Raw genomic sequence first — 19,361 nt, 5'->3', positions numbered from 1 at the left:
TGGAAAGCGTACAGAGAAACTTTACAGCTCCTATCAGCTCAAACACCTAACTTACTACGGTGCTCTCCACCAACTCCAAGACTGAGGGACTGATTACCTTATCGTTTGTATAAATTTCTACATTCTTCACATTATATCCTTGTACTGATAAAGCCACTGGATGGCAAAACGTCTACAAATAAAGATACCCAGATGTTCCACATGTCCAATTCTTCATCTTGTACGTAGGTGTTGTATACCATTCATGTACAAGAACTGTGCTCCTTAGAATGTAAGCGAGAAAGATACACTATAATTTACACCTGGAAGACTCTGGAGGGATTCTTCGCAAATCTGCACTCTGAAATTACTATTTATGAACACAAGAAGCTTGGCAGACGGTGCAGGATACCTCATTGAAAAGCAGGGGAGCGATGTGTTCACTGAGAGAGAACTCTAAGTGTTAAGGGACCACGACTCAACACCCTTCATGCATAAGGAGGAACACCAACCCCTGGCTAGACTCTCCAGTTATCCCTCGCATCTTTACTTCTCTGTTCTTTGAATTCAAGTTTCTCTCTTGTTCCTTCATATTTTGTCTTATTTCCTATTCATTGTCATCCTTCTGATTTCCTTTTCTTACTCTCTTCTTATTCACTCTTCCTTCTCTCATACACTCTTACTGTTCACTCTGGCACAGTGTCAACAAAGCCAGGCTCAGGGTTGGGCTCTGGCTCTTGGAAAACTCTGGAAATCCTTCAAAGGTATGGATGGTATTATCTTTTATTATTCTTTCTTATTTCCTCACTACCTTCTGTTTAATGTTATATATGTTACATGTGATGTGTTGCTTGTTTTGTGTTTCATGTGGTGTCTTGTTTCATGTGGTGTCTTGTTTCATGTGGTGTCTTGTTTCATGTGGTGTCTTGTTTCATGTGGTGTCTTGTTTCATGTGGTGTCTTGTTTCATGTGGTGTCTTGTTTCATGTGGTGTCCTGTTTCATGTGGTGTCTTGTTTCATGTGGTGTCTTGTTTCATGTGGTGTCTTGTTTCATGTGGTGTCTTGTTTCATGTGGTGTCTTGTTTCATGTGGTGTCTTGTTTCATGTGGTGTCTTGTTTCATGTGGTGTCCTGTTTCATGTGGTGTCCTGTTTCATGTGGTGTCCTGTTTCATGTGGTGTCCTGTTTCATGTGGTGTCTCTCGCATTTGCAACATATTACTGCTGTGTAATATGGTGTTTTAATGCCCTTATTTATCACATTCTCTCTCTCTCTCTCTCTCTCTCTCTCTCTCTCTCTCTCTCTCTCTCTCTCGTTATTATATATAATTAGTTAGTATGTATGTACACATACACTGTAAATCAACATAGGTTTGGTACTAATATTAACATTATGTTTTATGCATATTTAAAGTCATTCTTACTAATGTGTGTGTGGTTAACACAGGTTAATATTTGTGTTCATTGTTAACACGGGTTAATATTTGTGTTCATTGTTAACACGGGTTAATATTTGTGTTCATTGTTAACACGGGTTAATATTTGTGTTCATTGTTAACACGGGTTAATATTTGTGTTCATTGTTAACACGGGTTAATATTTGTGTTCATTGTTAACACGGGTTAATATTTGTGTTCATTGTTAACACGGGTTAATATTTGTGTTCATTGTTAACACGGGTTAATATTTGTGTTCATTGTTAACACGGGTTAATATTTGTGTTCATTGTTAACACGGGTTAATATTTTTGTTCATTGTTAACACGGGTTAATATTTGTGCTCATGGTTAACACGGGTTAATATTTGTGTTCATGGTTAACACAGATTAATATTTTGTGTTCATAGTTAACATAGGTTAATATTTGTGTTCATGGTTAACACAGGTTAATATTTGTGTTCATGGTTAACACAGGTTAATATTTGTGTTCATGGTTAACACAGGTTAATATTTGTGTTCATGGTTAACACAGGTTAATATTTGTATTCATGGTTAACACAGGTTAATATTTGTGTTCATGGTTAACACAGGTTAATATTTGTGTTCATGGTTAACACAGGTTAATATTTGTGTTCATGGTTAACACAGGTTAATATTTGTGTTCATGGTTAACACAGGTTAATATTTGTATTCATGGTTAACACAGGTTAATATTTTATGTTCACGGTTAACACAGGTTAATATTTGTGTTCATGGTTAACACAGGTTAATATTTTGTGTTCATAGTTAACACGAATTAATATGTATATTTTAACAGGTTGATATTTGCGCACATAACATTCCATTTCTATGTCCTAATTGATACTAATTTTTTAAATAATTGTGTATCTTGTGCATTTATATTATTGTTCACCAGAAATACATGTTGAGCGGTGTTTTTGTTACTTATGGAGATATTCGTTTTTGTGTGAAGAAAGTATATTGGAGGGAGGGGGTGAAGGTTTTGTGTGCGAGGAGCTTGGACTTCCAGCAGGCATACGTGAGCGTATTTGATAGGAGTGAATGGAGACAAATGGTTTTTAATACTTGACGTGCTGTTGGAGTGTGAGCAAACTAACATTTATGAAGGGGTTCAGGGGAACCGGCAGGTCGGACTTGAGTCCTGGAGATGGGAAGTACAGTGTCTGCACTCTGAAGGAGGGGTGTTAATGTTGCAGTTTTATAACTGTAGTGTAAAGCATCCCTCTGGCAAGACAGTGATGGAGTGAATGATTAAAATATTTCTTTTTCGGGCCACCCTGCCTTGGTGGGACTCGGCCGATGTGTTAAGTGAAGGTCACAAGTATATTGAAAGTCGGAAGTATAGAAGTGAAAGTCAGAGGTATAAAATGAAAGGAAGTATCTTATAGTAAAGATGCTTGTGTATATATGTGAGCAGGTAACGGAAGAGGTATGTTGGTGTAGATACAGAGTATATAGGTGAAGAACCTTGTGTACGTAGGTGAAGTGGTGAAGTAACGTAAGCATGCAGGTGGAGGCAGCAGGTGTTCTGCATGTGTAGGGGCGATAGATGAAGAAATGCAGGTGTTACAGTATTGTACGAGAATATCAGTAGAGAAGAGTGGCAGGCAGAGGTGAATAAGTAAGAGTCGTGTTTGACCTGTGTTTGGTGTGTGTTCCTCCTCCAGCAGGCGACGCAGGTGTCGAGCGAGTGCAAGATGTGTGGCAAGCAGGTCTTCCAGATGGAGAAGATCGTGGCAGAGAAAGCGTCCTGGCACAAGAACTGCTTCCGCTGCAAGGAATGTAACAGCCTCCTCACGTGAGTACACATTTGGGGAATTTCCAATTCCCAGTTATTCCTAAGTTTTGGAGGGTGTAAACCCGTTAGAGCTTGGGAGGCCTGTAACATATGTAGGCTTACATGCCTACCAAACCTACAATACTAACAGCCTTAATTGTATGTTAATTTAGCTGTAAAGCCTTGGCGAATTAATATTTAGTCTAGAGTATAAGCACACAAGTTTAAATAAGATTAGAACCTAGTATTACATCGATTTCTATATAAGCTTACACCTCTAACATTGAGCCACCCACCAGCGTGGGCACAGCTACCCATGCCAGGGAAGGCAGTCACAAAAGCGCGATGACCCACACGTCATCGAGAAACCAGTGACGTAAACGTACCTGGAGTTTACCTGGAGAGAGTTCCGGGGGTCAACGCCCCCGCGGCCCGGTCTGTAACCAGGCCTCCTGGTGGATCAGAGCCTGATCAACCAGGCTGTTACTGCTGGCTGCACGCAAACCAACGTACGAGCCTCAGCCCGGCTGGTCAGGAACCGACTTTAGGTGCTTGTCCAGTGCCAGCTTGAAGACTGCCAGGGGTCTGTTGGTAATCCCCCTTATGTGTGCTGGGAGGCAGTTGAACATTCTCGGGCCCCTGACACTTATTGTATGGTCTCTTAACGTGCTAGTGACACCCCTGCTTTTCATTGGGGGGATGTTGCATCGTCTGCCAAGTCTTTTGCTTTCGTAGTGAGTGATTTTCGTGTGCAAGTTCGGTACTAGTCCCTCTAGGATTTTCCAGGTGTATATAATCATGTATCTCTCCCTCCTGCGTTCCAGGGAATACAGGTTCAGGAACCTCAAGCGCTCCCAGTAATTTAGGTGTTTTATCTCAGTTATGCGCGCCGTGAAAGTTCTCTGTACATTTTCTAGGTCAGCAATTTCACCTGCCTTGAAAGGTGCTGTTAGTGTGCAGCAATATTCCAGCCTAGATAAAACAAGTGACCTGAAGAGTGTCATCATGGGCTTGGCATCCCTAGTTTTGAAGGTTCTCATTATCCATCCTGTCATTTTTCTAGCAGATGCGATTGATGCAATGTTATGGTCCTTGAAGGTGAGATCCTCCGACATGATCACTCCCAGGTCTTTGACGTTGGTGTTTCGCTCTATTTTGTGGCCAGAATTTGTTTTGTACTCTGATGAAGATTTAATTTCCTCGTGTTTACCATATCTGAGCAATTGAAATTTCTCATCGTTGAACTTCATATTGTTTTCTGCAGCCCACTGAAAGATTTGGTTGATGTCCGCCTGGAGCCTTGCAGTCTGCAATGGAAGACACTGTCATGCAGATTCGGGTGTCATCTGCAAAGGAAGACACGGTGCTGTGGCTGACATCCTTGTCTATGTCAGATATGAGGATGAGGAACAAGATGGGAGCGAGTACTGTGCCTTGTGGAACAGAGCTTTTCACCGTAGCTGCCTCGGACTTTACTCTGTTGACGACTACTCTCTGTGTTCTGTTAGTGAGGAAATTATAGATCCATCGACCGACTTTTCCTGTTATTCCTTTAGCACGCATTTTGTGCGCTATTACGCCATGGTCACACTTGTCGAAGGCTTTTGCAAAGTCTGTATATATTACATCTGCATTCTTTTTGTCTTCTAGTGCATCTAGGACCTTGTCGTAGTGATCCAATAGTTGAGACAGACAGGAGCGACCTGTTCTAAACCCATGTTGCCCTGGGTTGTGTAATTTATGGGTTTCTAGATGGGTGGTGATCTTGCTTCTTAGGACCCTTTCAAAGATTTTTATGATATGTAAAGCAGAGTTCTTTCACAAAACAAACCTGGAAGTGCGAGGGTGACTAACTTTCACTATTTACTTTACTAGGCGTATACAGTGAAGGATACTAGCCTTGACTAGTCACATTAAAACCGTGGAGCCGAGACGACTCCTCTCGCTCAGAATCCGGATGTTACAATGCGACTCGAACACATTATCTCACGGTGTTCCTAAAAGGATTTAATAACCTACACACATCAGGCGGTAAGTACCTGTTAAGTGCAAGTTGAATGTATCTAAATAGGTGGGTTAATGCGTTACCGCCCACGTGCAAGTCCACACACTTCAGGACTCCAGAAATACGTTAAAGATTGATGGACTAAACACATCAACTCCAAGCTGAGAGACTGATTACCTCAAACTACTACTCTTCTTCCACCGTTCTTCTTTTTACTGGACTGAAGAAGTCATTGACTAGCGAAGCGTTTCTTCAGTAAAGATTCCCAAATGTTGCATAAGTGTCTTAATGAACAGTTTTCTAGACCATTTATGAAATCTAACGTATGATCCACTTTAGTGAGTGCATCTTGGTTAACAGAGGTCACTGGATGAGTCCCTAAAGTCAGTTCATGACCAGCCGGGTTTCTGCTCGAAAATTGGACTGCGTGCGGCCAGCAGGAACTGCCGGGGTTGATCAGGACTTAATCCACCAGGAGGCCTCGTCTGTGACATGGCCGCGGGGGCGTTGACCCCCGGGAGCATCTTTCAGGTAACCTGTACCAGATAGACGAGGGCTGAGCTGTAGAAAATAAGCCTACATGCCTAGTTCCCATGGTTTCCCCCAGAGGGCAAGCCTGGTGGGCATGCCACTTCAGCCTGCCCACCCCTGCCCCTCTCACTCGGCGTCAGTCCTTCACACAGTCAACAAGGCCTACTACTCTCTCCTTCGCTGGTCATGGCCCCTCCGGGCCATGGACACAAACACACTGCCTGTGTATCCACTGTCTCGCAAATAAAGTAAGAAGCCTCCGAAGCCTTATCATTGAATCTCGTCTGCAACAACGTGACAATAACCTTCGCAAACAGGGCCACTTGTAGGTCATAATTCACGTTCTGACAGGTTATTGAACATACGAGAAGTATTACTGCGTATATGTGTATTATAAGTATGTCGAATATCAAAAGAGACATTCTACCTACCTACCTACCTACCTACCTAGAGGGCGTTCCGGGGGTCACCTCCCCAGCGGCCCAGTGCTTGACGAGGCCTCCAGGTGGATCAGGGTCTAATCAACCAGGCTGTTACTGCTGGCCGCACGTAGTCCAACGTACGAATCACAGCCAGGCTGATCAGGTACTGACTTTAAGTATCTGTCCAGCTCCCTCTTGAAAACAGTCAGGAGTCTATTGGTAATTCCCCTTATTCCTGATGGGAGGCTGTTAAACAGTCTTGGGCCCCGGACGCTTATTGTGTTTTCTCTTAGTACCAGTGGCGCCCCTACTTTTCATTTGGGCTATGTTGCACTGTCTGCCCAGTTCTTTGCTTTCGTAGGGATTGATTTCTGTATGCAGATTTCGAACCAGTCCCTCTAGGATTTTCCAGGTAGATTATGATGCAGATCTCTCTCGCTTGCGCTCCAATGAGTACAGATCAAGTGACTCCAAGCATGCGTTCCCAGTAATTTAGGTATTTGACACAACTTGTATGTGGAATATCGTGCCCACCCACAGGTTAGACCCGCCTTCTAGTCCTTGTGTCAGTAGGTGATAATCATGCCCACTCACAGGTTAGACCTGCCATCTAGTCCTTGTGTCAGTACGTGATAATCATGCTCACCCACAGGTTAGACCTGCCATCTAGTCCTTGTGTTAGTACGTGATAGTGATGCATCATGCCCGCCCACAGGTTAGAGACGTACCAGAGTCACGAGGGAGTCCTATACTGTAAACCACACTTCAAGGACCTCTTCCGTCCCAAGGCTGTCATTGAGGACCCTGACGAAGCCCGCAGAGATCGCTGTAAGTATCTCTCCTCCCTGTTTACCTACCTACCTACCTACCTCCCTTTCTGTATTTCTTACCTCGCCCTCTTCTACTGTGTCTCACCCTCTTCTGCTGTGTCTCACACTCCTCTAATGTGACTCGCCCTTCGACCTGTTTTCTGTTTCAGTGTATCTGGTGTGTGTGTAGTGTATGCTAGGCCAGGCTGAAGGAAACGTTGCAGGACAAGCACCTATTGGGAAGAGTCGACATGATAAAACTCTACATAGAGCGAAACGTTGTCCGATAAACAGAATTATCTTGCAGCATGTCATTCATCAATGTTGTCAGCCACACGACATTTCAACCTGTTGACCTCACTGTTGCTTTACTGTTTACGTGTATGTTTACCTGCCTGTTGTTGATTCAGGGGATCATATCCCCCGCGGCCCGGCCCCAGACTAGTCTTTCTAGTTGATAACGTTATTTCTGGTCTAGCAATATAATTTGTGTGTGTGTGTGTGTTTGTTTTCCTTGACGTGACCACCAGTGTTTTATAAGCTTTGTAAATATACAATAATCTTTTAATTATGTGTTTATACAATGTTCATTTCTCTTGATGTATTAGGTGTGTGTAATGTGTGTGTGTGTGTGTGTGTGTGTGTGTGTGTGTGTGTGTGTGTGTGTGTGTGTGTGTGTGTGTGTGTGTGTGTGTGTGTGTGTATCTTGTGTTACGTACACAGTAACACAGAGTACTACTCGTATTTCCCGTGCTGTACACTGTGACTATCTGCTCGCCTGAATTGCTGCTGTGTCCCCCTTCGCTTGTCGGACAAGCAGCAGCAGATACAACAGCAGCTGCAGCAGCAGTAATAACAGATTAACGGTGCAATAAAAGCTTCCGTAGCCACAGCAGAAGCTGCAGTAACAGCAACAGCAACATCATGGCTGTGTTGCGTGCCGGCCTTGATTCGTCCATATTTTTGTTGATTGTGTATTTTCGGTCATAATATTAGTAGTTCCTGTGGACGTGTGGTCGTGCGCTCACCTGTTTGTGGTTGCTGGGGTCGAGTCTCGAATCCTGTGTGTGTGTGTGGGGGGGCGGGTGATTCTTAAGCTGGTATACCTGGAGAAAGTTTCGGGGCTCAACGCCCCCGCTGCCCGGTCTGTGACCAGGTCTCATGGTGGATCAGGGCCTGATCAATCTGGCTGTTACATGGTTATTGTTTGCGTGTATGGTGTGTTTCTTAGGATGATGTGGTCATTGTGTGTATGATTGTTTCTTAGGACGATGTGGTAATCGTTTGTGTGTTTACCTGGAGGAGTATACCTGGAGGGTATTTCCTGGAGTTAACGCCCCGCGGCCCTGTCCATGACCTGGCCTGGCGTGTATGGTGCATTTCTTAGGATGGTGAGATCATGAAACCGAACTGTTATCAGACCTTATATCATTTGAAGGAAGAGGCCTGACTGTGTTATACTACCCACATCATGGGCTAGCACCAATGTACCTACACAGTAGTAGGTGAACAGGGATGGGGGCAACAGATGTAGGCTGTAAGGGCCACCCACCCCAAGATCACACCCGAGGCCTTCCCTTCAGAGCCCAAGGCACTGCCACCGAGTTGAGGTACAGTGATGTACAGTGATGGGTTAGGCTAGGTAAGATTTGTCAGGAAACAGTACAGATGTTTCCTGATTCTGGTCTTAAGTCATATGATGACCCGTCGCTGGAGCTCTTGGTCATCTGACCAAAGCCTTCCGCTGGCTTACCGGTCCACCCTTTTAAAAATTCTATGCATGATTATAATCATTTGATAATAGCAATGGGTTGTTTGTGCGGGGTGTGTGTGTGCGTGCGTGCGTGAGTGTTGCAGACTGGCAGGTGCGTGTTGCAATGGTTTGTGCAGTCAAGGTTGTTCGTGTTTTACCGATATGTTAGTAGCTTAACTCTGGGATGATCAGTGGCCTGTCCCTCACACAGCAACCAGCCTGCACCAGCCTCCTCTCAACCTCATAAATCACCAATTAAACTGGTTTAGAAAGACACGTGAGTAAACACTAGGATATATTCATTAGAAAACATTTTGGTCCTGAGACCTTGATTACTTCTAACATACAGAGGTCAAATGAAAGACTTCAAAGGTATATAGGTGGAAAGTGAGGTGTGACACATGGTGACCTGAAGTGAGGTGTGACACGACCTGAAGTGAGGTGTGACACATGGTGACCTGAAGTGAGGTGACACATGGTGGCCTGAAGTGAGGTGACACATGGTGACCTGAAGTGAGGCGTGACACATGGTGACCTGAAGTGAGGTGCGACTCATAGTGGCCTGAAGTGAGGTGTGACACATGGTGACCTGAAGTGAGGTGTGACACATGGTGACCTGAAGTGAGGTGAGTGACACATGATGACCTGAAGTGAGGTGACACATGGTGACCTGAAGTGAGGTGTGACACATGGTGACCTGAAGTGAGGTGTGACACATGGTGACCTGAAGTAAGGTGTGACACATGGTGACCTGAAGTAAGGTGTGACACATGGTGACCTGAAGTGAGGTGTGACACATGGTGACCTGAAGTAAGGTGTGAGTGACATGGTGACCTGAAGTAAGGTGTGACACATGGTGACCTGAAGTGAGGTGTGACACATAGTGACCTGAAGTGAGGTGTGACACATTGTGGCCTGAAGTGAGGTGTGAGTGACACATGGTGACCTGAAGTGAGGTGTGAGTGACACATGGTGACCTGAAGTGAGGTGTGACACATGGTGGCCTGAAGTGAGGTGTGACACATGGTGACCTGAAGTAAGGTGTGACACATGGTGACCTGAAGGTGTGACACATGGTGACCTGAAGTGAGGTGTGGGTGACACATGGTGACCTGAAGTAAGGTGTGTGACACATGGTGACCTGAAGTGAGGTGTGACACATAGTGACCTGAAGTGAGGTATGACACATTGTGGCCTGAAGTGAGGTGAGTGTGGCACATTGTGGCCTGAAGTGAGGTGTGAGTGACACATGGTGACCTGAAGTGAGGTGTGAGTGACACATGGTGGCCTGAAGTGAGGCGTGACACATGGTGGCCTGAAGTGAGGTGTGACACATGGTGGCCTGAAGTGAGGTGAGTGACACATGGTGGCCTGAAGTGAGGTGAGTGACACATGGTGGCCTGAAATGAGGTGAGTGACACATGGTGGCCTGAAGTGAGGTGAGTGACACATGGTGGCCTGAAATGAGGTGAGTGACACATGGTGGCCTGAAGTGAGGTGTGACACATGGCCTGAAGTGAAGTGTGAGTGACACATGGTGGCCTGAAGTGAGGTGTGACACATGATGGCTTGAAGTGAGGTGTGAGTGACACATTGTGACCTGAAGTGAGGTGTGAGTGACACATGGCCTGAAGTGAGGTGTGACACATGGTGACCTGAAGTGAGGTGTGAGTGACACATGGTTTGAAGTGGGGTGTGAGTGACACATGGTGGCCTGAAGGGTGTGAGTGACACATGGTGACCTGAAGTAAGGTGTGACACATGGTGACCTGAAGAATATGTTGTGATGAAGCCTAGCCTATCACAACACATTTTTACCTCTGTATGTTAGAAGTAATCAAGGTCCCAGCACCGAAATGTTTTCTAATAAATGTATCGTAATGTTTAGATGAATGGTTCACAGAACCGACATGTTGATCAATTAGACACATGTGCAACTCTTGGGTATCTTTATTGAGGAAACGTTTCGCCACACAGTGGCTTCATCAGTCCATCAATCTTGAACATTCAAGATTGATGGACTGACCACATCGACTCAAGGTTGAGGGACTGATTACCTCATTCTCCTCCTGTTCTTCAAGATTCTCCTTGTATGGACTGATGAAGCCACTGTGTGGCGAAACGTTTCCTCAATAAAGATACCCAAGAGTTGCACATGTGTCTAATTTATCAATCATTCTAATGTTTACTCGTGTCTTTCTAAATAAGTTTGTTGGTATCTATTACCAAGGTTTATACGACCAATTAATATAAATTTTGGCCCCCAAATTCATTTCAAGGTCGGAATAATTTCGCCGGGTAACAGAGCCTTAGATGCAGTTGGAATCAGAATGGCGGGTTAACCCCAGCAGGGACGCGTCTCTGATGGCTCAACCTCAAAGGAGACGATTAATGATTATCTCTGTAGTGACGATGAGTTTAGAAATAATAGCAACAGTAATAATCTTGGTGGTCATGCGAACGTTTAGGTTGATTATTTGTTGAGAATGGTGGGATGCGGCAACAGCAGCAGCAGTGATCACAACACTGGTGCTAGCAACACCAGCCTTCCCTCTCCTCTAGTGTGTTACTCTTCAGACAACACTTCTTGTGTTGACACGCTAGTGTTGAGTGTCACTCTAGTGTGTTTGCGTGGTGATCCTCGCTAGTGTTGTGTGTGTGTGTTGCGATGTTGAACACTAGAGAAGAACATCAATAGTGGTGATCTGTCTTGCTGAAATACTGTGTTCTACTGTGCGTACTACTGAGGTGTACATCCTCAACTCTTCTTACTCTAGTGTACTGTACATACCTCGTGTATACCTAACATGTACCTAACATAACTAGTGTGTAGTTTACATATACCTTATGTGGCTGACATAGCCGATGTGTAGGTACTATGTGACGTACATAAGCAGTTTGTGGGTACCATGTGGCCTACGTAACCAGTATGTAGGTGCTATGTAGCATAAGTCACGAAGGCACAAGTATACAGAACCAGCGTTAATATAAACAGCGTTTCGCCCAACGTAGAGCTTGGTGAGGAAGGCGATGTTTCTCTCTGCCTAGTCTTTTACAGCGAAAGAATCTTCGGTGAAAGATTTCTGCGCACCCTTCTTTGTCCACACGTAGATGTGTGTCTCCACCTTAGGTATACATGAAGATGTGTGTTGTCACCCTATGTATACACGTAGATGTGTGTCTCCACCTTCTAACCAAGCTTGTGTGTTGCCGACATAAGTAACAGAGGTTCGACATTGGATGCTTACGTTGTACCGTGTTGCACATTTGTTAAAGCATTTCTTGTGTCTTTGTCTAGTGTTAAAAACGATGTTTTGTTTCGTTCGCGTACTTGAAGCTGCGTATTGGGTAGCAGATACGGGTATTGTGATGAGCTGTGAGTGTGGTTGGTGGCTGCAGTGGTCACTGCTACTCTTGCATTGCCGCCTCGATATATCATTTGTACTCTCTTCTTGTACTTCATGGTTTATTTCTCTGGTATATCTTTTCCCTAAAATATATTTTCTGCGAAGTCTCCCGTTTCTTTGTACGTATTTCTATACCGCACGGTAGTGTTAACATCTATCGTCATGAAAGGTAGTGTTCACGTCTATTTTCAAGATCATGTTTAGTCTACCTTGGACACCCCTGCTCTTCACTAAGTTTATTTTGCACCCCGGCTTTGCACTTTCTATTTTGTGTTTTTTTTTTTTAATATCTGTTGGGTTGAAGACAGTGTGAAGGTACCAGGACAGTGCCTTGTGGTACTAACCTTTGTACTACACTTGATGTAGTTTGATTTATATCCTGGGGTTGCAGTCTAAGTATGTTGTATGTATGACTGTGATATGTCTCATGGCGCCTTATTGTTCGTCAACATTATATTTAGAAATTTCTTTGTTATTAGATCAACCCCAACTCATCAGTGTGTCTCTGGAACTCCAACATGAGCTTCTTATCTAGTGCAGTTAGAGCTTGCTTTCTTGCAACAATATTGTGCCCTTAGGATGTTACGATATATGTATATCCTAGGATACTAAGATTATTCTGGGATGTCTGAGGTATGATTATCAAGGCTTTTTAGGAAGTTTTCTATGTTCCTTATCTGCTGAGTCACCCCTTCTTCAGTTGCTCTCTCTCTGGTCTTCTATGAGAAGACTTCTAGAGTTTTTGTTCTCTTTTATTCCATAATATCATTGATGATTTCAATTCTTTGTAATCGTTTCTTTCATTGAAATCAATGTTACGTCAACACAGGCTGAGATGCAGGCTGCTGCACTCTTCCAGTATTGTTATGGTTGTCTGTGAAGACTCAGCGTTGATTCGGTGCGAGACTAGTCAAGAAATTTTGTTTTGTGTCCTTGTATGTTGGAGGATTTTAGTGGAGAATGTTAGAGGGAGTTTATGTGGTAAGGGGTTTGGTGGGGAGTGTTAGGGGGAAGGGGGGATGATGTTTCATTGGGAGAGGAATATGGTTGAGAAGAATTAAGGGGGAAGACTTAACCAAACACCCAGAAACGAGATTAATACTAAGACACTTCCACAATTTATTTACAAACACTTTGTCTACTCTCACCCCTTCCCCCGCCATAATGTCTTCCCATAATACATGTCCTCCCCCCCCCCTCACACACACTGTTTTCCCTCGTACACACTTTTTGTACCGTATACACTTCTTCCTCGTTCTCCTCACTAGCATACACCTGTGTACCTGACTTTGCCTACACACACTACCTAACAAGCAAACTACAAGTCAGGTGAACGGTAACCTGACCTGTACCTGAGTTGGGGTAGACTAAGACCTTTTTGTTAAGTCTGTAAAGAAGCTGGGGTAGGATAATTTTATTTTAATTAAGCTTGTAAATAAGCTGAGGTAGATATTTTCTCCTGTGTGTTGTATGTACAGTTACCTTCTGCGTTCACATATGTATATAACTTTGTGTCAAGAGTGACTAGTTCACTCAGCGTTAGTGTCGTGTGTGAGCAGTGCAGGACAAGTGTGACAAGTGTGTGGAGTGCTTCAGGTGTAAGTGACAGGTTATGTAAGGAGTGTATTAAGTGTGAGTAACAGGTGTGTAAGGTGTGTTTTATGTGTGGTAGTGGTGCAAGGGGTGTCGTATGTGTGTGTATGGGGTGGAGGATAAAGTGTTAAGTACAGTCTCTAAAACTTTTGAGTGTGGTATCAGTGATGCGGCGACCCAAGATGATAGTGTTGGAGAGTCAGCCACAGGCCCTGCCAGACGACGTCGTCAGATGTGAGTCTCATACACAAGTGTTCCTCCTCCCTGCAGTCTCCTCTAGCATCGTTTCTCTTAACAAACTCTTTGTTTAACACACTCATATGTTGACACCACACTCGAAATTGTTTACCCTGAAGAAACTTTGATGTTTTATTGGCATGAGCCGAGTTGTTTATTGGCTAAATTTGTTTAGTTTTCTCACTAACACCGTGTTTGCCAGCGTTAACTCAGGTCTTAAGTTGATTTTGTATTTTGTGTTTGCTGTTTATTTTCATTGAGTGTAATGGTAACTCTTAAGATTTATTGTTTATTAACTAAATCAGTGAGGTTTTCTTTTATACAAATAACATTGTGTTGCATAACGTGTGTAACTAATATGTAACTAATATATATAAGCTGAAGATAAGTGGTAATGAACCAGTCTTCGGTTTATGTTCCATATATACACCAGACCCAACGTTGTTACCTCTCAGTCACGGAGTTTACAAAAGGATGATTTTACAAGCAGGCAGCACTTAACATGTGGTTGTGTCAGTGGCACCAACTGTGACCTTAATGTTTCATCTCACAACCCCAGAAGCTTTCATCTGCTCTCCATCAGAGTCAGTTGATAAAGCACCAGTGTACATCACAGTGGCTGGAAAGGTACACAACTCTACCACAAACAAGTTGGTAATGAAAAGTGAAGCCGCCGTTGGAGCCGCCCTTCACACTGCCTTGTGTATATTTACTCTAAATTATAGTTATTTTTCAGGTCAAGGTTTGTACTCTACCTACCATGGGATGTTGTGGTGTGTCTGGGGTAGATAATTTACTGCTTAAATCATTATAATACCAGGTTTTGTGAGACTAAGACAGAGGAAAGATAAAGAGGTCACGGAAGATTAGAGAGAGAGGTCACGGAAGATTAGAGAAAGAGGTCACGGAAGATTAGAGAAAGAGGTCACGGAAGATTAGAGAGAGAGGTCACGGAAGATTAGAGAAAGAGGTCATGGAAGATTAGAGAGAGAGGTCATGGAAGATTAGAGAGAGGTCACGGAAGATTAGAGAAAGAGGTCACGGAAGATTAGAGAGGTCACGGAAGATTAGAAAGAGGTCACGGATAATAAATTAATAGGTCGAATAAATTAGGTCAGTCAAGGTCAATAAAATTAGATGAACTCTTCTTTCACAAGAGTTTAAGGGAAATGTGATAAATGGAAGTGAAGAAAGTGATGATGATGATGAGGGAAGAACACCACTATAAGATAAGAATAAGAGGAAGCCAAGGACGGTAACACGTTCTCAACACGTTACACTCTGGTGTATTGTAACACGTTCTCAACACGTTACACTTTGGTGTGTTGTAACACGTTACACTCTGGTGTGTTGTAGCACGATCTGAACACGATATACTCTGGTGTGTTGTAACACGTTCTCAACACGATATAGGTTGAAAAGCATAAAGATTACCTACAGGTTTGGTACAACATTGCTTTTATTTTCACAAAGTTTCGCTCAAATGTGAGAATCTTGTAAGATTTACCTGTCGTCTAACTTGTTCACGAGACAGACTACACTACCTCTCCGTTTTTCAGTATTCGAAACTTTTTTAGTGTTATTCGAAACGTTTTCAGCATTAGCACTAAGCTGCATCTTCGTGGATACAAATCTCATTCGCACTTACGAACAAAATTTTACAGCACGGTTCGTAAAGCGAGGCTGAGGTCAATGTTTACCTGGAGACCTGGAGAGGGTTTCGGGGGTCAACGCCCCCCGCGGCCTGGTCTGAGACCAGGCCTCATGGTGGATCAGGATTTGATCAACCAGGCTGTTACTGCTGGCCGCACGCAAGCTGACGTACGAACCACAGCCCGGTTGGTCAGGCACTACTGACTTTAGATGCCTGAGGGAATATATTGTAAACAGTGGCAAAATTGCTATGGTAACAGAAGTGAGACCTGAAAATATATTGAGAAATTCCTCTCTAAACTGTTTGACTTTTTATTTAAAGTAACAAACTTCACGTTTGGAGAGCTGTTGTGATGGTGTCTGATGGACTGGTGACGCCATTGTCTTCAACTGCTTCCCAAACACTATATCACACACTATCTTCGTGAAACACCATCGTTATTAAAAAACCATCTTAAAACACCCTGTTAATTAAATACCGTCATAATCAGGCATCGTTTTAAGAACCATCTTAATCAAACATAGTTTTAAGCATCTTAATCAAGCATAGTTTTAAGCACCATCTTAATCATAGTTTTAAGCACCATCTTAATCATAGTTTTAAGCACCATCTTAATCATAGTTTTAAGTACCATCTTAATCATAGTTTTAAGCACCGTCTTAATCACAGTTTTAAGCACCGTCTTAATCAAACAGTTTTAAGCACCGTCTTAAACAGTTTTAAGCACCGTCTTAAACACAGTTTTAAGCACCGTCTTAAACAGTTTTAAGCACCGTCTTAAACACAGTTTTAAGCACCGTCTTAAACAGTTTTAAGCACCGTCTTAATCAAACAGTTTTAATCAACCACTGGAACACATTAACACAGTTAAGCAACAGCTAACATGATTTACTGTATCATAAAGTATAATTGGTAATGTTTATGTTATCCAGTCAGAGGAATGTTGCGTGATGTTTAATCTAGTTTTATTCTCTAATAATCATAAAATCTGCGCACCTGTCTGCCCCCACAAAATGTTTCATTATATATACACAAGTTTAGCTTGTCAGAAACCACATTTTCCTTTTGTTTTTGAAGTAAACGTTAATGACGTGTTTTGTTTGCTGGTAATACACATATTTTATGATAATTTGACCTTTGTTGAGGCTTCAGTCAAGACTGGTAAGGTCCGACCCTCCACCCACCTCAACCCACCTTCACCCAGCTGATGGACGCCAACCATCAGTGACGCACCAGCTGTGCATCAACCTCCGCACGCTAGTGCGTACACACACACACACACACACACACACACACACACACACACACACACACACACACACACACACTCATACACTCACAACACTCTCACTAATATACAATAGGCCTAGTGTCTAATCAACATGTGCCTAGGACAAAATGGTAACTAACACACACACACACACACACGGGGTATGTGATTGCAAGATTCTTACCTGAGGCATAAACATGGCAGGTTAGGAGAGACTAGACCAGAGATGCAACAAAACAAGGGAACATATTTGAAAATTACAGTCACAAATGAGCCACAAAACTCTCATGAAATGTTTTATCAGCATAAGAGATGTAAAGAAGTGGAATAAAGTGTATAATGACGCAGTGAGAATGGACTCCAGTATTTTACACGGCTTCATAAATAGGTATGAAACGGGGCTCTTTCACCTTAGTTGATCGAGAGTTAAGAAATAGGGTCAGGAACTAGAGCTCAATCCCACCACAAGCTCAGAATAGGTAAATATAAACATCTAATAAGCACAAAGTAATCACAGCTCTGGAGAATGTACAGAGAAGCTTCGCTGCATGTACAACTTCAGTCGCCTTTATTACTGGGAACGTTTGCAGTCCCTTAACCTGTACTCCCTGGAACGCAGGCGAGAAAGATATCGTAATTTACACTGGGAAAAACGTAGAAAGACTGGTCCCAAATCTACACACAGATATTACTCCCTACGAAGGCAAAAGGCTCGGCAGACTGTGTACTTAGACAACACAGGAAGTGTAAGACGTCCAATAGTTTTCAAGAGTCTCCCATCATACGTAAGTGAAATAACCAGTAGACTCCTCGCTGTCTTCAAGAGGAAACTGGATAAGTCTTTTAAAGTACCTGACCAGCCATCCAGTGGTTCGTATGTTGAATACTATGCATCCAGCAGTAACAGCCTGGTTGATCAGGCCTTGATTCACTAAGAGGCCTGGTCATGAACCGGCTCATGGGGGCATTGACCCTCGGAACATTCCAGGTAGACTCCAGGTAGGCTTAGAGAGAGAAAATTGACTAGTAGTAGCATATAAGTTGAGAGGAAAATATTAGTTTCCATTGGGATAAAGAGTCTTGGAGTAGACATGACAGCAAACATGTCGTAACACTAGAGGAATGAAAGCAGATACTGTAGTAAGATCCTTGTAAATAGTTAAGTATTCGAGTGTACATGCTCATTCTCCTTCCAGCTTCCTTGGTCCCCACATCATTGTTTTCCTTTTGGTTCCTTCATTTGTTCCCAAATTATTTCTGCTTCTCTATCTTCTGCCTACTTGGCTCCTACTTCATCTTTTGCCTACCTCTTTGCCACAATATTTGTCCTCCCCACGTGATTACTCCATAGCGAGCGTCCAGGCGTGACTCCACTCCCATGATCAGAGAAGGCTGAAGATTGGGTCAAGAGGCGAGGCTAGTGTTTCCATGGATCAATACATTCTCCCTGGAGGAAGGTAATAAAATTGAGCTGTCGTTCATGTCTTCTGCCCTGACCCCCCCCCCCCCACACATCTCTGACCTAGTTATTTATTTTTTTGGGGTGCTGCTGTCTTGACTGTGTTGACCACAGTGGGTACGCTTCTGGCGTGGAGGGTTAATAACCCAGGACTACGCACAAGAACCAACCACTGTGGCTGATCTTCAGTGGGTTATTTTTTGTTCTTTCCACGTATGTCGACTAACAACTCGATATTAGTTTACTACTGCGTTAACAGGTGTTAGGGAAAGTTGTTCATTCGTTTCGGCTCACCCTGGATTACACCCGATGGAAATACAAAGACCGCAATGGAAATAAGTGGCTATGACTTTTTTAGGGTTATGCTAGGTAATTTACATTATGTATGATAATTATACTCCTGTGTTCCTGTGCCTAAATAAACTTATTAGTTGTGAGTTAGACATGCTGCCGCTGAGCCTCAAGATACCTCCGGTTATCAACTGTCCCTCCTCCTTTCTCTCCCACACTTCGTACATTGTGTGGGCTACAGGAGAGTGCGTGAGGCGACGCGAGTCTCGGGGAAGATAGGTACGAATGGTTGCTGTCCAAAGGAATCCCGTGGCTGTGTCGCGTATGTCATCCTGCACTCCCTCCCCGCATTACCCATCCCCTCCCTTCTCCCCTTCATCATCCCTTCCACCACCCTTTCTTCTTTTTTCCCCTCCCTTCTGCATTGCTTTCTTCTTTTCATTCTTTCCCTCCCCACTCTTCCTTGCATAAGTGCTACAAGCTGTAATACTCAGTGTTTCAGGTCATCCCAAGTTTCAGTCAAGGTGCACTCACCTGTTTCGTGCTTGGTCCGCTAGTGACGACACCCGCAGGTGCTCCTCTCATTACCTGTAATTCCACCTAATAGAACATTGCAACTTTCTGAAGAGTCAGGTACCGGGAAAAGAGACCCGCAGCTCTCTTGTAATTCAAACTGTTACTGTTTCCGAAGGATTGCGAAGCAATATTGTTGACTTC

At 43.5% G+C, this 19,361-nt stretch overlaps 1 protein-coding gene across 50 annotated transcripts in view; it reads left to right on the top strand.

The window, feature by feature from the left end:
• The window catches only part of LOC128692140 (trichohyalin), a 219,903-nt gene that overhangs the window by 129,847 nt on the left and 70,695 nt on the right, over positions 1-19,361 (top strand). For 38 of the 50 annotated variants that reach the window (XM_053781183.2, XM_053781167.2, XM_053781180.2 and 35 more), the window contains 3 exons: positions 3,104-3,234; positions 6,887-6,999; positions 13,899-13,967. In XM_053781183.2, the coding sequence (XP_053637158.2) occupies positions 3,104-3,234; positions 6,887-6,999; positions 13,899-13,967 (313 nt within the window). The remainder of the gene's footprint in view (positions 1-3,103; positions 3,235-6,886; positions 7,000-13,898; positions 13,968-19,361) is intronic. The other 12 variants (XM_053781186.2, XM_053781179.2, XM_053781175.2 and 9 more) reach the window with 2 other exon arrangements.

The sequence above is a fragment of the Cherax quadricarinatus genome, chromosome 15, assembly GCF_038502225.1.
Source record: "Cherax quadricarinatus isolate ZL_2023a chromosome 15, ASM3850222v1, whole genome shotgun sequence".
NCBI classification, from domain to species: domain Eukaryota; kingdom Metazoa; phylum Arthropoda; class Malacostraca; order Decapoda; family Parastacidae; genus Cherax; species Cherax quadricarinatus.
The sequence above is the reverse complement of the archived record's forward strand: the minus strand, read 5'-3'. Positions and strand labels throughout refer to the sequence as shown.